This window comes from Lissotriton helveticus, chromosome 5_1 (assembly GCF_964261635.1).
Source record: "Lissotriton helveticus chromosome 5_1, aLisHel1.1, whole genome shotgun sequence".
NCBI classification, from domain to species: domain Eukaryota; kingdom Metazoa; phylum Chordata; class Amphibia; order Caudata; family Salamandridae; genus Lissotriton; species Lissotriton helveticus.
In genome coordinates this window covers 1508625232-1508653031 of record NC_136065.1, presented here as the reverse complement: position 1 = coordinate 1508653031, position 27800 = coordinate 1508625232, and the positions used below count along the sequence as shown (strand labels likewise).

Below are 27800 nucleotides of genomic sequence, written 5' to 3'. Positions count from 1 at the left end.
CCTCGTGTTTTTTCTCGGTGGGTTTGAGCCCGCAGGCGGGTCTTTTCACAGTTTGCGGGTAAGGCGTGCAATGATGGATGGTGCGCCAGGCCGCCCGGTCCACCTCAGAGAATGCCTCAAACACGGGGGGGGGGCTTTCGCCCCGTCTGCATGGAACCATCCATCGCTCATTCGGATCCCAGTCCCCGAGGGCACGAGCCGTGCAGGGTGTTTAGACACGTGCAGCAGATGTTTGGGACACCCCAACAAAGGATTAACAATTTTGACGCACGCCTCTTTCAGGAGGACAAAACGAGAGACACAATACTGGCTTTGCCGTATGAATAAACCCAGACTGGGAGACTTGAGCGAGGCAAGCGGCCGTGGATCGCTGCACACACTGTATCGACAGAAGCTCTTGACGCCTGCGCCACATCCATCAATCCGCTGTTGTAACCTGCCGAGTGCTGCACCGCAAAGACACCTAGGGAAAGCCACAATGGACGTCTACAGCGCGAACACAGCACCCAGCCGCAGCGCTGGGCCTGGAAGACAAACTACACTGGGAACCCACCCTTGAAGAAGGGAGAGGGTGGCGAGGTGTTCCACACTGGTGCCCAGGTGAGCTGAACTCGAGGACCCCGCCATGGCCTCTTAACATAGATGTGACCCTTGCCACACCCCAGCTACGGAGCAACAGTGCCCTTGAGAATACACAAAAGGGGAGAAAGGCTGTAGAAAGGAAGGGGGTTATAGCCGAGGATGGTGGGGGTGAGGAGTCAACAAGGAATGGGACAGAGGGGGAAGGTGCAACAGAGAGGGATACCTTCTGTCGGCGATGGGACTGAGGGGGAAACGGTTTCACCTAAGGGGGAGACAGGTGACTGGACAGCTATCTGCGTGGAAGTGATGTTTAAAGCTTCTTTTGGGAGACGAGGAGGTATGGCGCTGCTGAATCTTAGGTGGGTGGGATTCTAACCCTTTCCACCTAGCAGTAGAAGACCAGTCGCCTCTTGTCTTCTGGCACGTCTTAGCCTCCATCCTGGCGGTGATGCAGCTGCACCGGAGCTCCTAGTCTTGGAAGGAAGGAAGCACAGTGGTTGCTGGCATTGACTGTCTTGTAGACTGTGACATAGCCCTGCATGCAGTGTGTGCACGCAGCACATCAGACGGGTTCTGTGAAAGCAAATGTGTTCTTGTTGTATCGACAAAACTGCTCTATAGTTGGGTCAGGTGTGCCTTGGGCTGTGGGCATCACGGCGCGTCTGCTGTTACCGCTATCAAGATCTGGTAGAATCAGTGCACAGATGTACTTTTAAAGTTACATCACCAACAGTTCTCAGCAGAGCTGAGGTCCTGATAATGGAAAGCGCGGTGACTGAAATGCCTTCAGATAGTGAGTGAGTAGCTGCACGCAGTGGCATAATGAAACTTGACTGGGCCCCCTGCAATGTATATGGAGAGGGCCCTCCACGCTCCTGACCTGGTCAGGAGCTCTCACACCAGGGGCCCACTGCCAATGCCAGAGGGTGCCCCATAGAGCTCTGGGACCCTCACACTGCAGGCTGTTACGCCACATTTTTAGTGCCCAGTGTGATGAACCACACATGTATGACAGCCGAAGATGAGTATAATCAGAAACCACTTTTCAAAAAAAGTTTCTTTTGTTCATAATTCATAGCTCTCACTCTTACCAGATTTAGGGATTAGTAGTTTAATCAGCACTCTTTTCCTTTGCATTCTGAGACTCTTAATTATGCATTTATAGTGGGAGAGCAAAACATCAAGAACTGGAATGCCAATAATTTGGCCTGCACTGCATAAGTTACTGAAGTGTGACAAGAGACAACTTCAGAACTATGATACAAAATATACCCACTGGGTAAAATTAGAAAGCAGAGCTGAGGCCCCACTCTATGACACTAATCAAGACACTTCTAAATGATTGGCAACAAAAATAACATCCTGTCACTCCCAAGGCGTGCCCTCTAGTGCCCGTTTCAATGGCTGTACAGGGCATCCTGAGAGATGGTCAGACTGTTATACAACAATGATCATGTAAGAAAGGAGACCTTTGTTTTTTCTCCATGGCGAAGGCTCGGGATGACTGGTTACTTGAGGCTTCCTTTGCCTGGATGGCCGGTCTGCCTGTGTCTCAGAGGGTGAGACGCTGCTGCTACAGAAGGCGCCCCATCCCTTTACAGACAATGCTAAGGCTCAACCTTTTCGCTCTGTCGTGTCCTCTCTGAAAGCAGGGCACTGCTGTGGTACAGTGACTGGATGATGGCCTGGAATGCCATTTTTTGCCAATGGAGTCTTTACCGTAACAGCGATTCCAGCAGGTCCACGAATAAAAATCACATCTCAAACGTGCAAGTAGAGTGACAGCAAATATGGAGATTTAAGTATTAGGTGTTAATTTCACCTTAAAAACTGTTGCTTTCACTTTTAATCTAACCTGCCTTCCATTCCGATCCCTGAAAACCCCATTAAAATGGCAGACTTTTGACTATTGACCCCCGCACAGATGCTTTGAAGGAATCCCACTGTTTGATGCATTTCAGGTGGCAGTTACAACACTTGTGCAAGATTGCATATTGATGCTTGACCAGCCTACCATCAATTCTCATCTACTGACCATATCATTCTTGTGAAATCCTGAGCAACTCCCCAACTCTGGCAGCACTGGTAAAGAGTTACCCCCATTGCTGTATGACATGCGTGCTGCCTCCTGGCTGTTTGCCCTGTGCCTGCATGAATGGCAGATCTGCCCACAGATGTTCTACTTACGCCATTCCTCAAGGCTGCGTAGCCAAATATCTGAATGAATCGCATGTTTCCATTTGGCTGCGGGGTGCTCGCTATGCGCTGCGACTGCACAACTTGGACGTTGCCCCATTGCTTTGCGACTTGCTTGTTGCCCCGTAGCTTCATGACACGCGCTTTGCCAGTGATCAGTTCATTAGGTTCGGTGCTATTATCACGCCATCCTGGCGGACCTGCCCACGACTCCGAAAGGCGGGCTGCGAATAAGGAAGCTGTAATTAGCTCGATCTCATTATAACCCCGCTTGGTGTAATCAGACTCTCAGCGCTGATACAATCCCAGCACTTCTCATCAGAATGGAAGGGGGGATAGGCCAACTGAACACCACAGGAGAGAGCAGGGTAATTCATATTTTAATATTTCTGCCGACATGCTGCTTGCTAGGCTAATTAGAGTACATAAGTGGTGAATTAGGAGGCAGACCTGGAGAGATGCTAGATTCTTTCCATGCATGGTCTCTCCTGATCGCCAAAGGCAAGAGGTAAGACGAGGACCACTGCATGCAATAATACTATGCCCAGAGTGGGCATAAGGGGGTCGGGGCGAGGCCTTCACAAAAAAAACTCGCCCTGTTTGTACTGGACTGAGAGGTCAGTGGTATCAGACTCAAAACAGCAATCAGAGCCGGCTCTCGACGAGGACTGTAGACTAATGCATCCATCGCACTTATCAGTTTTTTAGTTCTTGGTCACGAGTCTTGATTCCTTACAGATCCACTCAGTTTCTCATCCTTCCGAGGTCGATCAATCGGGTAGAATTCACTGAATAACAAACATCCGTTATCTGACAATATGGAACATGCACACACCGTAGTCAAAATCATGTTCGGATGCCGCGAAACATAACTGGCAGTGGAATTTTTTTTACACAAGTCTGAATTATTTGATAGGTAGCTCAAGTGAACGAAATTCTAGCCTTAAATGACCTTTGGCCGCATGCATTCATGGGACTCAAATGTGCTGGTCATTCAGAATTTGTCAGCGAGTGACTTCTCCAAGAGGGACCCACTCTTGCATTTTATATAACATAACAAAAGTATAACCTTCAAATACGTATAGGTCTGTCAGTTGCAAGCTTCAAACTCATAAATGCAGGGCAGGATCTTTACAGACCGTCAGGGCCCTGACTCAGAATCGTAAAGCAGACGTAAATGCCCCACGGGCCAATGCTTCAGAGTTGTGCTTAAGTAAGGCCCCTCGACTACAGTCCTTCGTGTGTAGCCAGGAGACTCCATTTCAAGCCCTCCACACAGCAGGCCGTCACCAAGGTCATTCCAGCCTAATAGAAAATACAACTATTATCGGTCAAACTCGGCATCAAGGCCTGCCAAAACCTCAGCTGTCCATCCCGCACCACTGACCCTCCCGGTTCTCTGCCTTGTCTCACTTCGATCATTTCCTGTTCCTCAAATGTCAAATCAAAGACGGGAATAACAGGTGCGCGCCTTTTAGTCTCCACTCAGCCCCTCGTACTGCGGTGGTTGATACACGGAGGTGCAGCTCAGGCCTGGCAGTGCACGGAGCAGAGGCCCAGGCCTGGCAGACAGAGCGCGTGGCTGGTGATTTCCACACGGGCAAGAACCACGGGTGTGCACACTTAGCTGCGCCAGAACTTCCCCCACATTACGGGTCTTCACTGGCCTGTTAGAATGCCCTCACATCAAGAACACGAGTTCCATAGCTGCAGTGAGCAAAGGCGAAACCTAAGAGGCTACGAGACGGGTACGACCCGCTGTCCCTCCCTCCGAGTCGTTCATTGATGGCAACAGCAACGCCGTTATTAACTGCAAGCCTGGTTGAGTAAGCACTATAAAAAAACAAGATAAAGTTATTATGACGATTTGAAGGTTCCCGGAACCCCGTTTTGCTGCCAGCAGGATCCCAAGGTGACTCAAGAACCCCCAAAAAGAGACTGACCCCTCCGCTCGCCTGTTTATCCAAGCAGACAGCTTCTGAGCGCCAGCCTTAAACCCTTCACCCCTTATTAATATTCCGCCTCTAATCCGCCGCTTTGCAGTTCATCCATAAAACGAGTGCGCGAGATCCCGTTTTATCTCCTCCGAGTCCGGGGTGAGCTGTAATTGCTGATACGCGGAGCCGCTCTCCCATTAGCCCCATCATGCCTCCCAGGGCTGGCTGATTTTTATAGCAGATAAAAAAGAGGCGAAGGGGGGATACGAGGATGTGAAAAAAGGCGCAGGTCTGCCGTTCCACCGAGACCCTAATTACCGCCCCCGCCGCCCCTGGAGGCCGCCTCTCTGACAGACGAGCCCTTTCACAGGCGGTGTGTCCTTCCGCCCTCGGGGGGTTTAGGACAGTCAAGGTCAGGCAGGGCCGGCCGTCCCCGACGCCTCCGAGCCTCGAGATCTTCGTGTGAGGTTTCCAGGTGAGAGCAGGCCTTCGGTCCTGGATCTGGTGATGCGGTTTCCAGGCAACGGCGTGTGCGACGGTCTTGGAGGTGGTGGTGAGTTTTCAAGGTGATGGCAGGCCTGTGGGTCGCGGTGTAACGTGGGGCTTACAGGTAATGGCGAACCTATGGGTCACATTGTGGCCGTGGAGTCGGGGATGGTGGGCCCGTGGGCCTCGATGTGGTTGGCTGGTTCATAGGTGATGGCGGACCTACTGGTCTCCATATGGCGATGGGGATTCTAGCAGTGTCGGGCCTGCGGGCTGTGATATGGTGGTGGAGTTTCCAGGTGATGGTCATGGTGGGATTCTAGACTTGCTGTGAAGGCGAGCCCTGTGGCAGTGGGACTTCAGATCCTTGAAAACAAAAATGCACCACATCTGCGCATAATCTGGCAGCTGGACTACAGCCTGACTACAAGAGTGGTCCTGGGCTCACCTATAAGCAGGACTCCTCTGGATTGATCCAGTGCTAGTGCTTAATTTGTAAAAAAAAAAAAATACCTCTCAACAGTTTTTTTAGGAACCTGCTGCTGGGGTACTTTCTGAATGCAGGGATGCCAAATGCCATGTCGGCCCTTTCTTGAGTCCACCTCATGCCCCTCTCTCAAACAATCCTACACTTGCGGCTTTATTATCTCACGTTTTACTGGTTATTTTTCATCCCTACTTTCTGCTCCTTGCACTGCTTGGGAAACATCCTTTGCTCCCCTTGCGTTACAACGCATTTCATTACTCCGCATTTTTTACTCCGCAAAAACTTTTACAACGCAGGGCTTTACTCCGCAAAACATTACAACACATTCCCTATTACAGCGCCCCAGTAGAGTTAGAATAGTAAATTGTGTTGTAATTGACAATGCGTTGTAATGGATTGTGTTTTAAAAGTTTTTGCGGAGTAAAAAACATGGGGTAATGTCACGCATTGTAAATGCATGCGGAGTAAAGTGTCCTATTCCACTGCTTCCCTATCTTTCTCTTGCTCCTTTTTTCTCCCTTTTCTGCTTTTCTCTCTCTCTCTTAGTCAAAACCTGATGACAGAAAAATAAGTCCCGGTATCGATCAAGAAGAGCAGGTGGCCAGCATCTGCAACCACTGGTCCAAATTAAGCACTAGTTTGAGCTAAGAACCAGATACAGAGGTAGTAGCCCCTGTATGGGTGGGATTCCCAAGAAGCTCACCCGGTGTCAGGAGCTCAGACCATGCCACAAAAGTAGCTCCCCTTTTTGGGGTGGGGCCAGTAGTACAACTGCAAGGGTGGGAGTAGTTGTGTGACTGCAAGCTAAGCTATATGTGCAATTCTTCAGTGGTGAGATGCAAAACCAACTATAACTATTGTCTACTTGGCAGCATGTCAATGAACCCAGCAATAACGGTGACCCTACTGGCAGATTCCACATGCGACTACGCATGTGAACAACTGTGGAAGTCAGTCACTGTGGTACCAACGCTTCTGCAGCAGACATCTCCATTCAGTCCTCAAAGGATACAACCTCACGTTAAGGATGCACATACTATGGAGCACATCAGTAGAACACTGGACACCCAGAGAGGACTGCTTCAGGCTTTTTAACCAGAGCAGGCACCTGCTACTTCCTGTGTTGATTGGCACAGCAGTATTCTGGGGGTGATCTAATGCAGTCTTTGCGGGTGGAGGATGCGGAGTGTCCTGGAGGAGACAGTAACTCTGACCCGCTCCTGTACAAAACCAGTACATCATCTGCAAAAGACAACCACTCAAGCCACTATGCACGGCATGGCACGACAAGGCGGAGGCACGGCTGCTATGAAGGTTGGTTAGGGTGAGAGAGGCAAGCATCCTGCAGATGCATGGTGCAAGCTGTATGCTTTCAGGCCTGTCATCTACAAAATCAATTCTTGAGGGATTATGGGAAGTGCTTGCGCTGACAAAAGTATGGGGCGTGCTGGAGAAGTCTGTTGAGATATGTGGCAGCTGCGGAAAAGAAAGGGAAGATACACTGGACAGGAAACAAATCATGTATAGAAAATACAGAAAATCACTCAGTAAAACCACATCCATGTGACTCAAGCAAGTGCAGAAAAATGTATATTAAATTAGATAATACATAAAAACAAGTTAGGTCAAATAAACAGCCAAACGCGCTGCAGGAGAACCGGAAGCAGCATCTTCACCACAGCATCATTAATAAGCACATTCATATGGGATCTCGGATACAATGAAATGGAGTGAACTGGTAAGACCCTGGCGCCAAAGCAATGCAAGAAGCTCAGCAGAAGAGGGCAGAGTCAATGATACCAGGCAGTCAAGCCCAGCATGAGCCTGGTTGTAATCCAGGGTCACATGCTTTCAGCCGGCACTGAGGTCCTCTTGATTCACCTAGCATATGATATGCATCTTTATATAATGTGATGAAATAAAGATTCTTACTGAATCACACTTTGCATGGCAAATTCCAGGTACACATCAACATTCTTAAGGTGCCTTGCCCCTTTACTCACCCATAGAATTCGCAGGTCTGGTTCCCCAGCAGCACTGAGACATTGCTGCCCGCTCCGAGGTAGTGTCCAGTGATGGTCACCATGGTGCCCCCAGACTCTGGCCCTCGTAGCGGCGCCAGATGGCTCACCACAGGGTCCTGGGAGGGAGAGAGGAATTGTAAAACCTGTTAGGGCCCCACCTTCTGACTGCTTCAAGAGACTCAGATGATGACCTGAAGGATCTGTGCAGAAAAGTCAAATGGTTTTAGGTGTTCAGGCAGTGCTCAAGTAAACATAATTCTTCTCTTCAAATTGAATGTGAAAGTAAAAGGCATTCACAAAGTCAATAGGTCCGGTTTGATTATGATAACACATGTTGTGTTTGCAATATTATAGGGAGATACCGTGGGGGTGGGGGGGAAGGAGCAGACAGGGGGGTTTGTGGTTGTAAAGTAGTCCCTCATACAATTCAATATAAGTATTTGAGTAGAGTCGGGCAGATATAACAGCCAATAGCATCAGGTGAGGGATGTATTCCCCAAGACATGAATATCAAGTCCCAAGCCCATGGCTAAAATAGCGTGGACTAGTAAAACCAATGATGGAAGGAGGCGGCACCCAAAGCCCACTCTACGGATATCGTTAGCCGTAGGTCGGTTTGACACCTGAGCTTGCAGCTTCCTTACCTACAGAAAGCTACATTTGTACCGCTATATTGGAGCTAGCACGACCAATCCATGAATTATTTCACATCTTACTCTCAGGAGAAACTCTTTCAGTGGACCTATGTTTCCATAGCTGCGAGCATCGCTGTCAAGAAAATGAACTCCCCAACAAGGGGCAATATCCCAGGACCTCTTGATGCTCTTCTTTCTCACCAACAGTCAACTCAGCCAAAGTGTATCCTAAGTTGCCACATCGACACTAAATACATATATGGAATTTGTTCTGGCATCCTGGTCCAGACAGCTGTGCATTTCAGCTCTCCTGCAGATGGCCAGCTCTTTGATAGTACCTCTACCCTCGGAGTCCAGCACCTCTTCAAATGCAATCCGAGAGGAAGTACTCTCACAAGAGAGAGGAGCAGAGAGAATACCAATGATGCGGCAGCCTCCCGCCCCCTTTCAGCTTCCCACGTCAGAATAATGAGAATCAGTGGCGGCTGGTAGGTACAGCTTAGAGGGGGCGGGGTAGGCAACATACACCCATGCATTTACATGCAGATACATGCACACCCCCATTCACAACATTCACTCACAAATACACATACATTCATACATACACACACGCACCATACAGTCAATTAAAACACAACACTTACCTGCTGCAACATTCGGCCCTGGGCTCTTCAGGGCTTCAATCTGAAGCTCCCCCTTGTCATGAGGGGGAGGGCCTTGGGGACCTTTAGCAAGCTCAAGAATTCACGTCTCATGAGCTGTGACATCCTAAGCCCAGCAAAGTCCTGTTTATTTGACATGTTTCCCATAAAAGCAGGGCACAAGTCCTAAAAAAAGAGTGGGGGGACACTGATGTCACAACAGGGAGTGACGTCACGAAAGGTGGCTTGCACTCAGTTGCAGTTTATAGTTATCGGGCTCCCGGTAAAATACGTGAGGGGATGCCGTCCACCCGCGTGGTACCCCGACTCGAGCCTTGCATAAAAGATATTAGCGTGGACAAAGTAGGTAAACACAGAAAAAACTAGCGGTCTCTACAACATAGACTGTCCCTTCCATGCAGGTATAAAGGAATGGAGGGTCTGTGTGCCCAAAAGAAAGTACAGGTACTGTAAACAAGCTCACACATAAACACCCAGAAATGATAGGAAGAACAAAGCGTATTTATACCGGAGTCAGTGATATAATCTATCCAAAGGCACTCATTTTATCATCTGCAGATTGATGAAAGTTTGTGTGGGCCTGCCTGTGACAGTGGGATGCACACGCATATCAACGACAGGCAGTAAACCTGCCACACGGTGACAATAACAAGCAACCTGAAGACAAACACTGCATACAAATCAGGGTCCGCACAAAGCGCAGTATGCCCTCGGGTTCCTGTGCTCGGTCCTCGGCTCCCAGTGCTTGCGAGAAGACGCAGAGTGTGGGTTGGTGTTTAGCAGGGCACAAGTCCTTAAAAAAGAAGTGAGGGGACGCTGACGTCGCGACAGGAAGTGACGTCACGAAAGGTGGCTTGCACCATCAGACTTATTGCCTCCTCTCGCTCACACCTTAGATGCGATTGCATCAGAGAAGCCTGCGCGTGAGCAGCGTTCTGAATGAGCGCCGAGCTGAGTGAATGTGTGGCTCCAGTTATCGAGCTCCTGGTAAAATAAGTGGGGGGACGCAGTCCACCCGCCTGGTTCCCTGACTCGAGCCCCTGTGTTTTGTAAATAAATACTTTTGCTATTTGGTGTTATGAATGGTGCTACCATGTCCTCAAGTTACATGAAGTCTCGCGAGATGAAAGGTTGCTGGCCCCTCCCCGGCAGCATGGCTCCCACCCCTTCCTGCGCCCCAGCACCACGAGGAGCGGCGATAACGTCCTGCGATGAGGCCGGTCCCGCGGGGGCCGAGCCGGGCGGCTCCCAGGCACCAATCAATTTTACGAGTGTATTTAATGACATCGAGCGGCCTTAATGCAGTCTGCAGCGGTGACCGCCGTGCCGCCAGAGGGGCAGCCCAGAGCGGCCATAATGAGGAAAATAGCGAACACGGGCAATTTGAAAATTATGCAGAAAGGGGCAAAACACACGACTAATAATGAGGAACATATGTTTAACGAGGCGCTGTAAGGTGTTTGCAGGCAATTAATGTTGACAGTCACCTTGCAGCTGGTTCCAGGAAGCGTTCACCGCAAGGAGCACACCCCTGTCCATTAGCTGAGGTCATGTCCTACACCTGAGGCCCCCGAGGGCCACACAGGTGGACAAGGTCGCCACACTGCCGGGGAGGTCGAGGGATCGAAGGCGCTTGCCACGGAACCAGGGCACTTGTACAGCTCATCGATCTGTTCTCTGAGTGACAGCAGCACGCGAGAGACGGCCCAGGAGAGAGGCCAGCAGAGGGGAGGGGCAGGGAGAGGAAAGGAGGCCATGCACTATTGAGCCATAATGGGTAGGACTGGGAGAAAGAGACTTGCAAAGGTGCGATGGGGCGGGTTCGGTGGGGAGACCCTAGCTCTAATACAGGAAGGGCTTTGGGATTGGGTTGGGAAAGCAGGCTCGGCACCTGGAGAGGTCTGGGGGGCGAGACGTGCAATAGTGAGGCAGAATAGGAGAGAAACCTCCAAAGGTAAGAAAGGAGGGCATTGGGGAAGGAGGCGCAGAGGCACTGAAAGAGGCTACAGAGTGAGACATACAGAACTGAGATAAAATACAAGAGACACCGCGGTGGGGTGGGAGCACTGGGGAAGGATGCCTGCACTACTGAGACATGTTGCGGGGCGAGGACTACACTACTGCGATGAAAGAGAAGAGAGACCTGTCCCTAGAGGCACTGGGGAGAGACCTGGAGGGAACTGGGGAAAGAAACCTAAACTGATGGTAGAAAGTAGGGAGATTGACTAATACCCCAGGGAGGAAGCAGGGTAGCAGTCAGGGCAGGGGAATCCTGGCAGAGGCCTGGATCTGTGGGGGACTGCATGACTGGGGTCAATGGGGCAAGAGACTCGAAGAACTTGGCGGGACCAGCAATGGGCGTCTGCACCACTGGGCAGCGCGCACGGCAGAACTCGGGGCAAGAAGCACGGCGGGCCTAGTGGAGGGGAAGAAATAGGCTTACTCTATTCAGCGATGGGAGAAGGTTGAGTAGTGCGGAGTCATTTGTAATATAAATTATGGATTTTACGGAGAAAAAGGGCTGGTGGCAGAATTCAACACCTCATTTACGAATGAGGGGGTAATTGGTCCTGCCTGAAATTCCTTCTAAATCTTATATTTGAAACATAGATCCCCAGTACGAAATAATGGACCTGGCGTTGCTATTCCAGAGCCTTTACTTGATTCTAAATTCAAAATGGCGACGTCTTTAGCCAAGCGAAGACTGCATTTAGTATTTGATGTCACAGGATGGTGAGAAAATAGGACAATATGCAGAAAGCAGGCAATTAAATGTATCTGTGAACAGGCATCAACAGGGTAACCAGGCAGTAGTCATTGCTATCATATTGATCAGTTTTCCAACCGAAACTTGCTTTCCTTGGATAACACACTTACTTCCACGCCCTCCACTTAATCGCTCCACTCTACAAGCACTTAGACAACCGACCCTGTGAGTGACAGGGTCAGCGTACCCCCCAAATCTCTGGCTCTCTACTGGAGCTTGAGGGCCGCAAAGGACCCCGGCCTGTCAGAGCACCGTTCTTTATGGGCCTAAGTGGTCGTGGAGCCCCGCCCCCGCGCATTAATCCCGCTTCTCGGTGCCGGGTCGCTCATGACGTGGTCCGGGCGCCTTGACATTTATGACTTGTAACGTGATTGCATTAAGTGTTCCGTGCTGAGGTGCCAGAGTGGTTTAGTAAGGATCACGAGGCAATACGTCTTCCATACGAGGCGCCTGCCGATTTACAACTGGGAGGCGTGCACGGGAGGCGGCTGCAGGAGACAGAGGCAAAGAAGAACCGCAGATGAATAACAACCGCTTCACAAACGATTTTCCTTCATTCGGTAATATTATGGAAGTGGAGTTTTCTGCACTTCTAAGCACTAGGGGAAAACCCCCACCTCATAGTTTGTGCTTCACATAGAGGAAAATAACATCTATCATGAAGTAAAGACATTCCCTGTGAACGTATACCACAGCCCACACAGCCCCCTCTTGCCTTTTGTCGAGACATTTCATCTAGATTGAAAGTATATGCAAAAGTAATGCACTTGCACCCATTTGTTGTGACATCTGCATGTGAATGCGTCATGATGCAGCCCCCATTTTGTTTTTTTTTAATTTACAGAATAAGATGTTGGATTCTCCTCTTGGAGTGGTAAAATAAAAAAGCAAATATGAGGGTAAGCACATTTTAAGAAATAATTTCCCCAGCAGCAAATTTCACCTTTCAGGCCCTCGATAAACAATAAACTGGCAGATGCATCAAAGTTATGTTTTGGGAGTCCTTAATAGCGAATTTTAAGGAATCGCTATTAAAGACTCGCAAAACGGGATGCATGTAGGAATCGCAATGTTATTAGCGATTCCTACAGATTCCTTATTTGCGATTCGGTAATAGCTAATCGCTAATAAGGAATGGCTTTCCTAAAGGCCCATAGGAACGAATGGGAAAGCCATTCCTTATTAGCGACCATAGGAATGAATGGGAAAGCCATTCCTTATTAGCGATTAGCTATTACTGAATCGCTAATGTTCCACTATTTCAAGGGTGCCAGGGTGTCCAAAGGACACCCTGTTGCACCCCTGAAATGGACCTGTGCACAAATGTTACACACACACACATGCCCTAAGGGCATGTGTGTGCGCAACATGTAATTTTGAAAAATGCACTAAAGTGCATTTTTCAAAGTTTTAGCAAATTACCACGAAGTTCAACTTCATGGTAATTTGCTCCCCCTATTAGCGAATTCGCTATTTTTTTGGGTTTCATGCATTGCATTTAAGGAATCTCATTTTGGGATTCCTTAAATGCAAGAGCAATTTAAGGAATCGCTATTTAGAGATTCCTTAAATTGCGATTTCTGCATTTGGGATGATGCATCCCAAATGCAAAAATACCGGGAGCAAACGGCCAGATTCTGAGAATCTGCCCGTTTGCTCCTGGTATTTTCTTTGATGCATCTGCCAGAGTATTTGTAAAAACATGGAAGTGATGGGAAGGGGTGTGGTATTAACGGTAAAAAAGATGGGAGGGTAGGAAGTACAATTGACAAAGATATGTCACTAAGCAGGGTGGTCAGATAATTGACGACAATGCACTGAACAGAAAAGGCTGTTCTTGCAATGGCCCAAGTAAAAAAACTCACCTTAAGTGGGTGCTACCAGGTAGAATTTGAAAGAGATTTATACACTGAATATTCGTTACAACATATTGCATTTGCCCCTTAAATTATGCTGCTGGGTTTACCAGGTCATTAATCGCTCCTAAAGTGATATATAGGATAGACATTCATGATAAAGAGGCAGAGGTGGACTAAATCAACAAAAAGCAAATTGTGCAGTTTATTGCGAGACATTTTGTGATAGTTTTACTTCATTTTTTTGACATTTTTACACACGTTAACACTGGGCACGGTGTAATCTTATTAGTACCACTTTTTCTCCCAAATACAGCAATAAGTAACATAAAAGTGACTTGTCCCTTCGCAAAGAGCCATCAACCAAGTGGCAACATCTGTTGCTGCGTTTTTAGTAACTTTTGAACCGTTTGTTAAAATCTGCTGATTATGTAGCAGATGATGTATTTTGTGGCAAAGGCGGCAAGTCCATAATTAAGCGGAAACTGCAGCAGCCGCAAAAATGCATAATTTCAGTGGCCCTTTTCAGCTGAATTTAATCAGAAAGTGATTCACATACGATCTCCTTTCCTCTGTTGCAAGTCCTATAACCACTGTACATATAGGGTACTCCCAGACTCGTCCATAAATCATCGCATATCGTTTCTCTAAGCCTGATGTCTGTACTCACCACAAAGGTATACTGCTGGGCAGACTTGGCCATGAATTCAGCCTTACACTCTCCGATGCACAGCAGCACTGGGCCCGAAGTGATGCCGGGCTCTGCCTGGCCCATCTCACAGACAATCCTGAAAATACAAGGGGAGACTTTGAGACAGAGGCCACATTCTCATTCTCGTACCAGACCTTTTCATCGCTCTGTCGGCATACACACATAGAATGCAAGGCCCACCCTCAGAACCATGCGCTGTGGAAGCAAGCAAGCAAGGAACAGATGTACTCCAAAAGTATTTCTTGTTGAGTTTTATAGAGAATACCAGTGACATTCCAACAGTTTCTCAAAGTATCCAATGAAGATTCTACATAGTTTCGTACTTTAAAATCTATGCACATGAACTACTTAGAGGTCCCAGTTTGTAGACGCAAAAGAACAGGAGGCTCACACTTCTCAATATAAGGACCTAAACTCTGGAACGCCCTTCCGCCCCCATTGAGACTTGAGTCAGACCTCTTTCATTTTAGGAAGATGTTGAAGACCTGGCTCTTCACCCAAGCTTACAGTTAGACCAGGACTCCTCCAGCGCCAAGAAACCATTGGTGAACGAGCGCTATAAAAGTTCCTATTAACAAAACATAAGATAACACATAGTTCCACAACGAAACGAGAAAGTGTCCTAATAGTTCCCCAGAAACCCAAAAGGAGTTTTAAAACAATTCCTAACATTATCAGTAAGTGCCGGAGATGACCGCACTCAGCTGACCCACTAACCATCACAGCCGATGTTGGCCTTCGGTCACAGTCAAGCCACAGGTGCCCACCATCCTGCATCCTCACCAAACCAGAAATCCATAAATACATTCAGGATGTGCAGTGTGCATCATAGCTTCCCTCTGTTTCACGCTTCAGTGTCCGATGGCGGTTTGTAACAATGATAGCAACTTGTTTTTTGCTTTCTGTGTGCTACCTGCCACTGTAAATAAAACATGGTGATTCTACCCAATGTAATGGTACACAAAATGGCTGCCTCAGGTGGATGAAATGCTCAGTCAGCCCCAACCAAACCTGGCACGCACATATCTTCGCAGTGAGCGCTTAATCCAAAAAGGTACCTTACAGTCTATTCTCCCCATTATATGACATTGATAAGATCCCAAAAACACTTTTTGGGGCTTCGAAAAACACAAGGAGCCGGCACTGTCTGAGTTATACAGAACACCAAGTTCGTCATTGTTATCCCACCTATTAAATTGGGTGTGAAATCATTACCCGACTGAACACTCTCTGTGAACACATCACTGAGATCTTTACACCAGACTGAAAAAATGTACATGCCACGATCATACATATAGGACTTCCCCCTGGACACTTTGTGCTAGTTCTGCTACTCTTGGCTCCAAGCGATTTTTTCAATATTTTAATGAAAAAAACATTTAAGGGCCCTTCGATTGGCCAAGGTCCTAGAACTGAGTAACGCTTACAATAAAGATATCATTGGAATGGCTATATAAAGCGCATGCGAAAAATAAATGTAATTCTGTAAGACAAAATATTACATCTACATCTTTCTTATGAGAACCTACTTTCAAGCCTAATGAAAAAAGTGTACGAACGTTTTTCGTGGAAAAGCACATTACTCCATTTCTCGCAGCAGCAGAAATAAATGATGCATTTGACAGCGGCCGTGTGTGCATTTTAGTTTCAAGAAGAGAATTATGCAGTTTTAAAGATTTTCTTTCAGATTACAAGTCTTTAGTATTAAACATCACGTTCGCAAGACCGGAACTATGCTATTTTAACATACTTCCCAGGCTCCTTGCTGCACACCAGATGTTATTTCACCATATTAGATTGCATTTGCACCTTCCGTTGCTGGACCAACCTTCCCCACACGGTGGGAAATCTGGCAGAGCGGTACCACGGACTATCGGGCGCGGTGAGCAGCAGATGGAAGCCAGATCTCTCTGGCGACACACGCCCCTCTCCCAGCAGACATGTCTGCCACAGGCTCACGATAACATGGTTTGTGGGCCCTGGGAGCGCTGGCTTGGGCCTTGAACTGCTCTGGGCAAGAGGCTAACGAGGTTTGCGGTAGCCATCTTGAAAGCACATGCCAAATTTGGAGGAGGGATGTTTTTCAAATTGGATTAGGAACGATCTGCGACGGGCCTTTTCAGGAGGTCAGCTCGCGCCCCATGACAAATTAAGACAGCGGTACCCCCTGGGGCGTGTGACTAGGACAAATGTCCCTTTTACCAAACTTAACCTAATTCTGGTCTGAAAGGCTGTTACGTCAAGCAAATCGAAGGCTCCGCCCTGCCCTTGGGGGCAAAAAAGATGCAAAATCGAATTCCCGCCAGTACAGAATGGGAGAAATCATTTCTGAGCCCACCCAACCTAGACGTCTATTTAGGAGAAAGGGGGCGGCCCCATCAAATGTGCAATGACTTTGGTTTGCTTTGGCTGCGGGGAGGCCATGATGAGAAACACATTTGTAGGATTTAATAGGCTTATGTAGAGCTTTCCTTTATAGCTATGGGCACGCCAAGCTGCACATGGTACACATTTACTTTCCTCTCACAATGGGACCGCATGGGTTGGCATGTTTTGGTTTTAAGCACTGATTTACGCAGTGTGTTGTTTCTTTCATGCATTCTGTAATTTATTTTGAAGTTGTTTTTGTTCCTGCAATAAAAGTTTTGTTTGTTCCACAGTTTTGCCAGCTGTAGTCCAGCTGTAGTCCAGTTGAGGCCAGGGTTCATGTACTGAACATTTAAGCGTGTGCACAATATTCCCGTTTAATTTCTGAAAGGGCATACAAAAGCCTTCCCGCTGTGGACAAGGGAGGCAGAAAACTGCCCAAGAACAAACAGAGCTTAAAACGCACGAAGCCGTAACTCTTTAGTGCGGACATCTGAGCGCCTAATTTACACCCTAGTGGACCTTCCTGAGTTGTGCAGAAGGTGTAGGAAAGATCGGGATTTGCAAGATGTGTGCAGGAAAGTGTGCGCGACAGAAGGAAATAAGAATTAAAGAGGAAGATATGAGAAGTGAAAATAGCATTCAAACTAGTGATTTGATCGAAACCAAATAATTGTTGGAATAGGGTTAATTACAAAGTTAGAAAATGCATGTAAGCCACGGATGCACTTGAATGCCACACAGTTACACAGAGTAATTTGCACAACGTGTGTTAGGATCATGAGGTTACACATTTTACAGGATTTGATAGAAAGTCATGTGAAACTCTTTTGCTGATGGTGTTGTTGCCCTCCATGCTTTAGTCAATTCCGCCATAGTTTGTGAGTCGCCCCTTATGAGTTTGTATCAGATTCCGTGGATTCAGGCTTCAGGCCTTCTACCATTAGACGTTATGCATTTACAGCAGATCAGAGAGAGAGGAGTTTCACTGGTAGGATCGGTAATTCCTTAGTGCAGTTTAGTAGTTTTTGTCAGGTAACTTGAAAAGGTGTGATTCAAGGCTGCCATGTGGGTTTGACTGGCTCTACTGTAGGTTCAGCTTTCTGTCATGCCCCTACTGGCAATGACGTTCGCCTGTGTGGTATAGATGTACCGTTGTCTCTCTAAAGGGAAATCACATCACTTATCGCTGAGGGTTAAAGGCTATTGGAGCAAAACATCATTACAAACATAGAACCAGTTAACAGGTCCCACAGGTACAGCCGTTTTCCTTTCACAACACAACTCACTGTACTGTATTTCCCTCATTAGCCCCAGTCTTTTGCAAGACCACTAGGCTTACCTATAGTGAAAACACTCGAAGGGAAGTCAGCCTGGAGGCAAGACTCTGGAAAAAATATTGATCAGCCAAACCGGCCAAAAACATTGGCGCCACCTGGAACATTCTCTGCAGTTACTCGGCGTCGAGGAGTTCTGGGGAACAAACCCATCACAGCAGGCGTTAAAACCTGTCATCACGACAAGAGTCCAGCTCTGGTCTTTTCATTCTGACAGGGCAAAACTGTTCAGAGGAAACAAGCCTGGGCAGTTATTTCTGATTTCAAACCGGGGGTCGAAACACCCTACCTATCAAGCACATATGCAATTTTATGGAAGTTAAAGATTATGGCACTCAGGATGGGAGAATGGCCTTTCTTAAACAATTTACCCGAAAGGCATCACCCTAGTGTTAACACTGAATGCAGGGAGTGTGGCTATCACTCAGAAGCAATGGAGCGCATAGTCTGTGCATGTCCTGCATTGCTTAACGATAGATGGACCTTGCTGAGGGGTGAATGGATCAAACTCTGAGTTCAAACATGCCGACAGGCAATGATAGCAGCTATGAACCCAGACAATATGATGCTTAATATCCGGTACACAACATTTGTAACCAGTCCAGAAAAAAAGCTTGGAGAAAACGGGGCTGCAAATTCCATTGTACTCAGCAGCACGGCTGTGACACAAGTTGACCAATTCATGAACTCTTGACCATCCTGTGCTGTTTATCAGAATACTGCATGTTCCCCCAATTTTATTTGCCCATAAGCTCTTTCTTTTAAAGATTTTTTTTAGAACTTTCTAGAACATTAATGCAAGGCCTGCCACATTCCTGATTTTAAAAACAAGACTATGGCCTTTTGACATTCTAGTTTCCGGGCACTACAGCCATTAACTTACCCTTGGGACATTTTATTCTACCTTTTTTCTCTTTTGTACCAACAATATGTTCTTTAAACCTTTTGTACATATGAAAAATATGCTTTTTTAAATTGTTATGGTTTTCAGTAATCAAACAATATAGATGAATCAATCAATCACAGGAAGACTCTTCTAGAGGAACATATCTGAGATGGACAAAACTAGGAGAAAATACAGGCGTTCTTCTGACAAGTCTATATATTTGAAGGGCCAGTAAGGTAGAAGCCAATGCTTGAAGTATGATTGACTCTGCTCCACCTCGGCAATCTTTCATTGATGCATTTGAGAAGTCATAAAAAATACCCGGTTCCAGAAAGTAGTGTGTGTAGTGTCACACAAGACTTGCATGCAAAATCTTACTAGAGTAGAATGCGGTATATCCCTCTCCTAAACATGTTGACCTGCACACAAGAGAGGGCATTCACTACATGAATAACAATTATTGGCCTCAGGTGTATAAGTATGAGATGGGTAGGAAACAGCTGTTAACACCTGACAGCAGAAGGGCACTAAATTTGCCAGCACCCGTCCAACTACGAGAAGTTCATGCTCTGTAAATATGTAATATATATGTGTCCAACCCTAATCGCTTCAAGTCTTCTTAAAATGTAATCTTAAGTGAATTTAAAACTTGTATATATGCAACTTTAACCACTAGTATCTGTAGTAGACTTATGTACTTATAGCATTCTTATGTGATTTTAGAGTTTATCTGTATGTATCTTTTAGGTTATTCATCTACTTTGAAGTCTTTATTTAATGTAACTGGTTCAACTGCAAAATGCTCTGACACCTTCGGGAAAGGTTTGCACCATCTAAAAACAAATAAATTCTGGTAGAGATGGTATTAACTCATTATAATAGTAAAAGAGAATTATCCTACATCAACACTGCCTGAAAGAATACCTCATTGGCTGGACTCTCCTAGCTTCTATGTCATCGTGGCAACCATCCTCTTAAGAGTGCAATGGAGCAGGGATGGCCCAAAACACATGTACTGCCTCTTCTTAAGAAGGATGAATGGGGCAGTAAAGCACAAATACATGGGCGAAAAATGCAGCCTTTATCGAGTTTAGAAGGTGGAGCTGAAAAGGTCCTTCAAGTAACTGCTTCCAGGCACTCACTGGAGTTTGGTTTTCAGCTCACCAGGTCGCTGTCCTCAGACAGACTCCACACCAGGACATGATCTCTGACCGGCACCTCGCTCTTCCCGCGTTTCGAGCAAACATGGAAATGCGTCACAGGTGCCCGGGCAGACTGCGTCGTTTATTTAGGCACGTGGGCCAGTAACAGCAGCTTAGTCCACCGAGCCCTGTGCTAAAGTCAATGCATTGGCTTCACCAAGAAAAATGTCAGCAGGAAATTGGAAAATAGGCATGTAGCAGCAGACGAGCAAATAAACCTATGAAAGGGACATATGTTCTGCTGTTTCTCTGATATTTGGGAAGGACAGCGCACGTTCATTTTGTTGAATTTTATTCAAGCAGCAGCAGCGTTGGCAATGACTATGTGTACTCCGTGTGGAGAGAGACGTACAGCATAGAATGATACAAAATGCTTCAAAAAAGGGCCCGATGAGTGCAGGGGCTAGAGGGGGAAAATGCAATATGTGAAGAAAGGGGGTCAGTTTTGTTGTCAGAAGTTTCAAAGATGAGACCGTAGATAGGATTACAGGCACTTTTACTTTTTTCTCTGTTTATTTATGGGATCTACAAAATTTTTTTCTTTTTAGTTACCAATCCGAGTTGGATCAGTAACTACAAAGAAAACAGAAAGCGCAAAGATATTTTTTTCTTATTTACAAATCGTGATGGGGATTAAAAGCAACATGGTCAGCAAAAAACAACAGTGGGACAGTGGGCAGACACCGGTGCAACACGGGATGCCTAACTTACTTGGGTAGGGTATTGGATACTCTTAAGCAGCACAGGTTGTGTGGTGTGTGAAATGAGTACAGGACTCATAAACAACACGAGGACATACAGGAGGAACGAGAAAGCAACACATTGGGTTGGGGAAATATGGAGGGTGTGGCTAAGAGAAGGAGAAAGAGAAGGAGGGTTAGGGTGGGAGTAAGCAATAAAAAAAAGGTGCGGGGAAGTCATGAAGAGAACCACACAAGCGAGCACAACAGGGAAGGGGTGGAGAGAAGCACACTGCTGACAGGGAGCTACACAAGTGTAGGGGGATAGAAGTATATGCCCAAGACAACTTGAAAACACATGCACTCCCATGAGGGTTTATAATAAAGAAAAAGGGTAGTACTTAAAGCAAGCAGTGAAATCAGAGATGCTAGTCAATCAAGGAGATGGTTAAGAGGCAATGCTCCATAGGCAGGGCCCAGGAATTATGTGATTGTGAGGCTGCAGCATTTTTCGCACAATAGTAGATTTGCTGCATTTGCCACATAATCCGTCATCTGCTTACTGCATGATCTGCAGATTTTAACAACAACAAAAATGTTTCTAGATCAAATGGTTTAAAAATTACTAAAAGGCAGTGACATGTTTTTGCACAGTGGAAGGCCCTTTGCAAAGCTTGACTAGTCACCTTTCTGCAGCTCATTGTAAGATATGGGTGTTAAACTTGTACTAATGAGGTGCAACCAATGCCCAGACAGTGTCAAAAAGTGTAAAAATGGCAAAATAATTAAGTAATACTATCACAAAATGTGCCACATTACGCCACATAATTTCTATTTTCTTGCTGCATAATTTACTTGACCCTGGTGCATAATTTGGTGCTCCCCTGCTGCATAATTCCAGTGGACCTGCTAGTAGGCAGCCACAACACTGGAGAATTGCAGAGTAAGATTGAGGGGCAGTAAGGCAAAAAAGACAAACGTGACAATGAGCCTGAGAAACAGACAGAGGAAGAAACATTTGGAAGAAACATTTGGAAGAAATGCAAAAGAGAGACTTGAGTGATTAGGGACATGTAGGACAAATGCACAAGCACGAGGAGCAGATAGAAGGAAGAAAACAATTGACAGGCATGCAGTTTATTTACCCCACAGACATACACATTACAGGAACATGTGAAAAAAGTACTAAAGAGGTACCATATGCAAATTTGCTAAAGGAATATATACTAGGTACTCTAGTCCAACTAAAAGCAAGGACACTACACAGCTGTACAGCCATTACAGAGAAAAGCTAGACAAAGAGATCTAACTTTACCAGCGGATGCTAAAAGAAGCATACCAAAGACAGATACCAGTCAAATACTGCAGAGACACTGCGAACACAAGTATCAGATGTATGTACTAAAGAACTATAGAGATACCCTAAGCATATCAGCACTAGCGTCTGAGAGCAGGTGTAGAGAGCTCATAGAGACAGATTCTGGAGTTCTAAGCTACAATTCTACTAACAAATCATAACAGAAAACAATATCAATGGCGGAATAATAGACGAAACACATACTAGAGTGGATACTAAAATTTCATGGGACTCAGAACAGAATAGAAGGCATGTGAACAGACTGCAGTCCCTCACTGCTTTACACACCTTTGTCCCCGCTGTTTGGTCTTGAACAATTACCAAACAGGATAACTTCAATATTAAGTGGTGGTAGTACAAATATTGGATGTCAATAGGGAAACTAGCATGCTGAAATCCCACACTTTATCAAAATAACAAACACCTTGTAATATACAACAAAGAACAGACCTGGACCTCAGCAAGCAGAAAAGCAGCAATATGGGCTAAGGCAAAAGAAACATATGGCGCCCAACACCAGAACAGGCATTTTATCAAACAGTGTAGACCAGGTCAACACTGACTCTGCTATGCTTCAACGAGTGGAAATAAGAAGAGTATGTGTTGAATCCACCCACGAAAAAACCCTGTGTGACTGAAATGGCACAGAGTTCCAGAGGAATATCAGCTCTGGCATTCAGTCTGTTGCCAAAGAAATGGTACAGGGAAAGAAAAGTGTTGAAGAAGTTGAGTAGGGCAGGGGTGTCCTTGTCAACCTTTTTATCACACAAGCAATCATTCATGCATTTTTTATCAGGATTCAATTATCAAGGTCAATTCATATCTTTAGTCTTTGTCAAATTCACATAGATCAGACATGTGGACCTCATGAAGATGACTTGATTTATACTCATCAGAGCTGCACCCCCAGTGAATGCTCTCTACAAGTTCGTAGACACAGCGATTTGTGGCAATTACAGTACCACGCTGCAGGTCTGACATTGCCATTTGCCTCCCAATTCATTTGTCATTGCCCCAACCATAGGAATGTCCTGTGTTTCCACACTGTGTCATTTGTAGATCAAAAATGATCAAATATACCCCCTTCAAGTGTACGGAAAATGTTCATGTGGATATAGTGGGAACCTTGTCACAGTGTATATCTGAAGCCAATGACTTATCCTCTTGGACTCACAAGAGAAGGAGCGTGAATCTAACATCATTGTTCACACCCTTCTCGGCACACAAGGGAGTGGTGTAAACAAAGAGATCATGGCCCCTGTAAGTGTGAGGCATACAACGGGAAGACCTCGCCCTGTTGTACACAGTTGTTAGTGTGACCGCGCCCTGTCGTACACGGTTTGTTAGTGCGCTGTTCTAAACCCTTAGCGACCACAGAGCGAAGGGTACTCACTGCTCAGCGATGATGTACTGCTCCTCCAGCGGCCGACACTGCACGCCTGCGACCTGGACATTATTGGCGATCTCAGAGAAGTCCAGGCCCAGGTTCACGCCGTGGATGGTCACCCTCGTTCCACCTTCAGGAGGACCTGACATGGTCATGATCTGAGAAGGAAACACAAGGACACAGCCAAAGTCAGGTTCTGAAGTACTGAGAGGTTTAGAGGTTGGAAACAGTGGATAAACACAAGCGCACAACCACGGTCAGAATCCAGAATATAGAGGTAAGAAGATCACAATCTAAAGGTGAGCACTACACATTGCAAAGGCCAATACACCACAATCTCAATTGAGAGCACACAAAAATACAGGCGACAATGCAAGGTGAAAAGGCCCTGATATGATTGTGGTGGGAGCGGAAGCTTAGGTTATGGAAGACTGAGGGTTGTAAAGGTGAACAGGGATCCTCGCATTCGGTAAAAACACAACCAGTGCAGAGGAGTAAAGGGTCAGAAGAAGGATTCAGGTACAGAAATGCTGGCATTTAACTGTTCAACTACTTTTTCTATCCGGGCTGTACAAGCCTTCTTTAAAAAAGAATTCCACTAAAATCTTTCGAATTGCTAAATTTACACAGTAAAACGAAGCGTTTTATCCATGCTGCATGAAACTATGGAGAACGCCCTATATTTTTCAAACATGCACTGACAAAGTCAAAATTGTCAGTTTTCGAATAGTGAAAAAGGTTTTACTGAGCTTCATTAACCCCTTCCACGCTGATGACGAGCTGGGCTCGTCATCAGGTAGCCTCCTCGCACGCTGATGACGAGCCCAGCTCGTCACGTAACATGCGAATCCGCAAAAGTCAGCGTGCGAGCGGAATTCCGCCCGCACGCATGCGGTTAAGACAAAACAAAGATACAGTCCCCAAAATGAATCAAGATGGCCGCCTGGTAGGAGCTCTAGTCCGGAGCTCCTAGTGCTCGGGATCCCTCTCCTGGTTTTATCCCCGATAGCACGCATCTTTTTTACGAGAAAACAAGCACGAGTAACTGGATTGGAAACCGAGTAACTGGATTGGACACAAAAGGAACTGGATCTTACAGCAACATCGATTTAACTCCCTTACCCGTGGCACAGGCGGCGGGGACCCCTGCGACTGAAACAGGAGCTTCGGCTGAGCACGGGACGGTGGGGGAGAGCCAACTGTGGATACTGCGTTCGCCGAGGTGGCTGGTGGCGGCGGGTATCCGGGTGGCTGCGGGTGTCAGAGAGGCACTGCCGTCTGGGGCCCCGACGCTGCCGTGGCTGCCTGCCGTGGCTGTCTGCTGCGATCACCGGCTGTCATCGGAACTCCGCCGGTTTCCCCTGTCTGCGGTCTGGAGACTGCCTGGATCACCGGTCACTGACGGTCATCGGAACTCCGCCGGTTTCCCCTGCCGGAGGTTTGGAGACTGCCTGGACTGCCTGCCGGGGTTGCTGTTACTGCTGTGGGCACTGAGGAGGCACTGCAGTCGAAGCGCTGGAGCCGGGGCTGTGGTCACTGCCATGCAGCATATGGGCACAGAAGAGACACTGTAGTCGGGTGCAAAGGGACGGGGCCGACCCTCCGGTGAAAGAGCCGTCGTGGGAGACTGCCAGCACTGCAGAGGCAACAGAGGATTGGTTCTAGCACAGGAGCACCGGGCCCCGGTCTGCGTGGCTCACGTCGGAGGTGCAGTGGGTGCACGCTGTGGATGCCTGCGACCTGGTGAGCCAAGGGGGTGCACTGGCGACCTGTTACCGAGGTGGGCACTGCGTCCCCCCCCGACCCCCCCTGATAACATCGTTGGAGAGACCGGGGGGAGCCGAACAAAGCAGAGGAGAGTGAGAGCGGACCGACACAGCGCAGGACCCCCGGGGAGACTCTCGTGGGAAGGAGGATCATTCGTTCACGTTTTGAGTTTTGACGTGTGCGACAATAAAAATCCACAAGAATAGAGGCGGCCCCTGCGGCTCGCTTCCACATATGTGAGCCTGGCAATCAGGGCGTCACTGCCACCGTGACCCTGGGAGCAGACCTGCAAACGCTGGCAAAGAGCGTCTGTGCCCCTGAGGCTGGGTCTACAGAGCACATGCTGAGTAGAAAGCTGGATAAGGTATTTACTTTGCCCCACTCGTTTTTGCTTTTGTTTTTGTTTTTCATTCTCTAAACCCCCTTTGTTCAAAATGGCCGGGGCCATAAACTGAGCAATAAAATAAATCCCCTCCTGTACCGCCTGAGCCCACGAGGCCCCTCAACAGCTCTACCTAAAATAACCAAAATAGAGATAAGACTCCCCACAGCAAGCAAGACTCTGAGCTAACTGGAATAGAATCTGAAATTGCTCCTCCCTGCTCTCAAAACAGCAACAACTAAAAGAGGACTAATGACGCTATCCACCCTACTTGGCGGCCATGTTAGACTATTCTTTCTCTCTCTGGCGGCCATCGTGGACTAGTCTTTCTGACTATGTTTGACTATCGGTTCATACAAGGCGAACTTATCACTTCAGTCTAAGCTCATCTACCGCGCACCTTACATAACCTTGTAAAGATTCCTTCCGTTGAGTTATGGTCTGCCTTTTAGTGAAGTACTATATTTCTTCTGATAATTTGTACACTGTTGTAGCCTGCCCCACGGCACTCTGGTCACTTGTACAGCACCGATTGCTACCTCATATACTTCGGTAACGCACAGATTTCTACCTCATATACTGACTCACTAGTCTCACCTCTTGATCCTCGTAACTTACTGTTTGCACTTGTATTCCGTTCATGTACAGCATCAGTATTATACTCCTACTTCTATATATACATGCAATGCACCTCTACTTATGTTTGGTACAATTCTGTAACCTGCACCCATTTCACTTTCTCTCCTGTACTGCATTAATTGCTACCTCATATATTGAGAGTGCTCACTAGTATTACTATCAACCCTTGTAACTTGTTTGTATTTGTACATATCATTACTGTCCACCGTCCCGCACCTCACTAATCTCACCTTTTGACCAAAGTGGGACATTTTGACAGTTTGGGGACCATTAGTGCAAAACATATCTTCTGGCAGTCATGCATGCCCGGTGCATTCTAACCGTTGCCCTAATCAAGAGCGGAATAACTGAACGACAAACCGAGCTCTACCCGGTGTCTCCGACTTCATCTGTCCCAAAGCGCTGCTGGGATCATCCCGCATCAGATCAGGGCTGGGGGAATCTGGGCATGAGGAGTCCAGGCCAGGGGGTTTATGGACACCCATGTCTCACAACTTGTCCACCTTTATCTCAAGGGCTCCGCCTCATCCCTGCCGTCTTTCATGGAGCTCTGTTCACAATCCCTTATCGCCTGCCTGTGTCTGTGCTTGACTGGAAGCTTACACTACATCCGCACTGCTCTGCCAGTTCTGCAAGGAAGATTGCACTTCTGCTGCAAATCTGTACCTATACGGAGAGGAGGGAAGCTTGCTCACATGCACTCGTGCTGTACATGTCAGACGTGGCGTGGGCTTCCCTCTCGCGTAGACCACTTACAGCACAGAATCAGCCTTCCATGCTTCATTTCACCACAGAAAAGTACAGCAGGGACCTCAGCAGTGCAAGCTTCATTCCCTCACAGACCAGGTACACCAATGAAAGACCCTCCCTCACAGAACAGGCACAGCACAAGTGCAGGAGAACAAGCTTCCCTCCCTCACAGCATCTCCATGAGGAGTGGAAAGAGAACGGATCAGGGATAGGATCAGGGTGGAAAGGGCGTAAGAAAGGCACAAGGCTCTTGAGATGGGGCATCGGGGAGGGGCTACATGGCTGCAGTGGGGTCAAGGACAGCTGGGAGAAGTGCGGAGAAAGAACTACTTCCGTGTGAATTCAAAGACTCTTGAAGTTGCGGTAAAAGAGCTACTGATGAGCAAGATTGTGACACTGCAACATGGCCAGAATGATGGAGCATCAGCTTTTTAGCCTCGTGCTTAAATAAAACTGAAAGTGGACTAGAATGGGATTTCTGCCCCTGTTAGGCGATGGAGCATTTCCCTTTTCTAAATCCTGAAACAATGTTTGGGATCCATAGGCCACCACTACACCCATGAAAGTTTCACCATCAACCAGAGCAGTGGAAACACTTATTTGATAAAGCAAATGTATGCACCAGTTACTTCCTGCCATGGAGTCCTTTCCTAATAATATAAGACACCAAAAAAATAGCATAAAGTTTCGCTTAACTATGAC

General features: G+C 47.1%; 1 protein-coding gene across 1 annotated transcript in view; it reads right to left on the bottom strand.

Annotated features, from left to right (window-relative positions):
• Positions 1–27800, bottom strand: part of PLXNA2 (plexin A2) — a 561219-nt gene that overhangs the window by 127859 nt on the left and 405560 nt on the right. Inside the window, exons 13-15 of the mRNA XM_078644504.1 lie at positions 23567–23718; positions 14303–14420; positions 7692–7828 (exon numbers count right to left, since the gene is read on the bottom strand). Of these exons, the coding sequence (XP_078500630.1) occupies positions 7692–7828; positions 14303–14420; positions 23567–23718 (407 nt within the window). The remainder of the gene's footprint in view (positions 1–7691; positions 7829–14302; positions 14421–23566; positions 23719–27800) is intronic.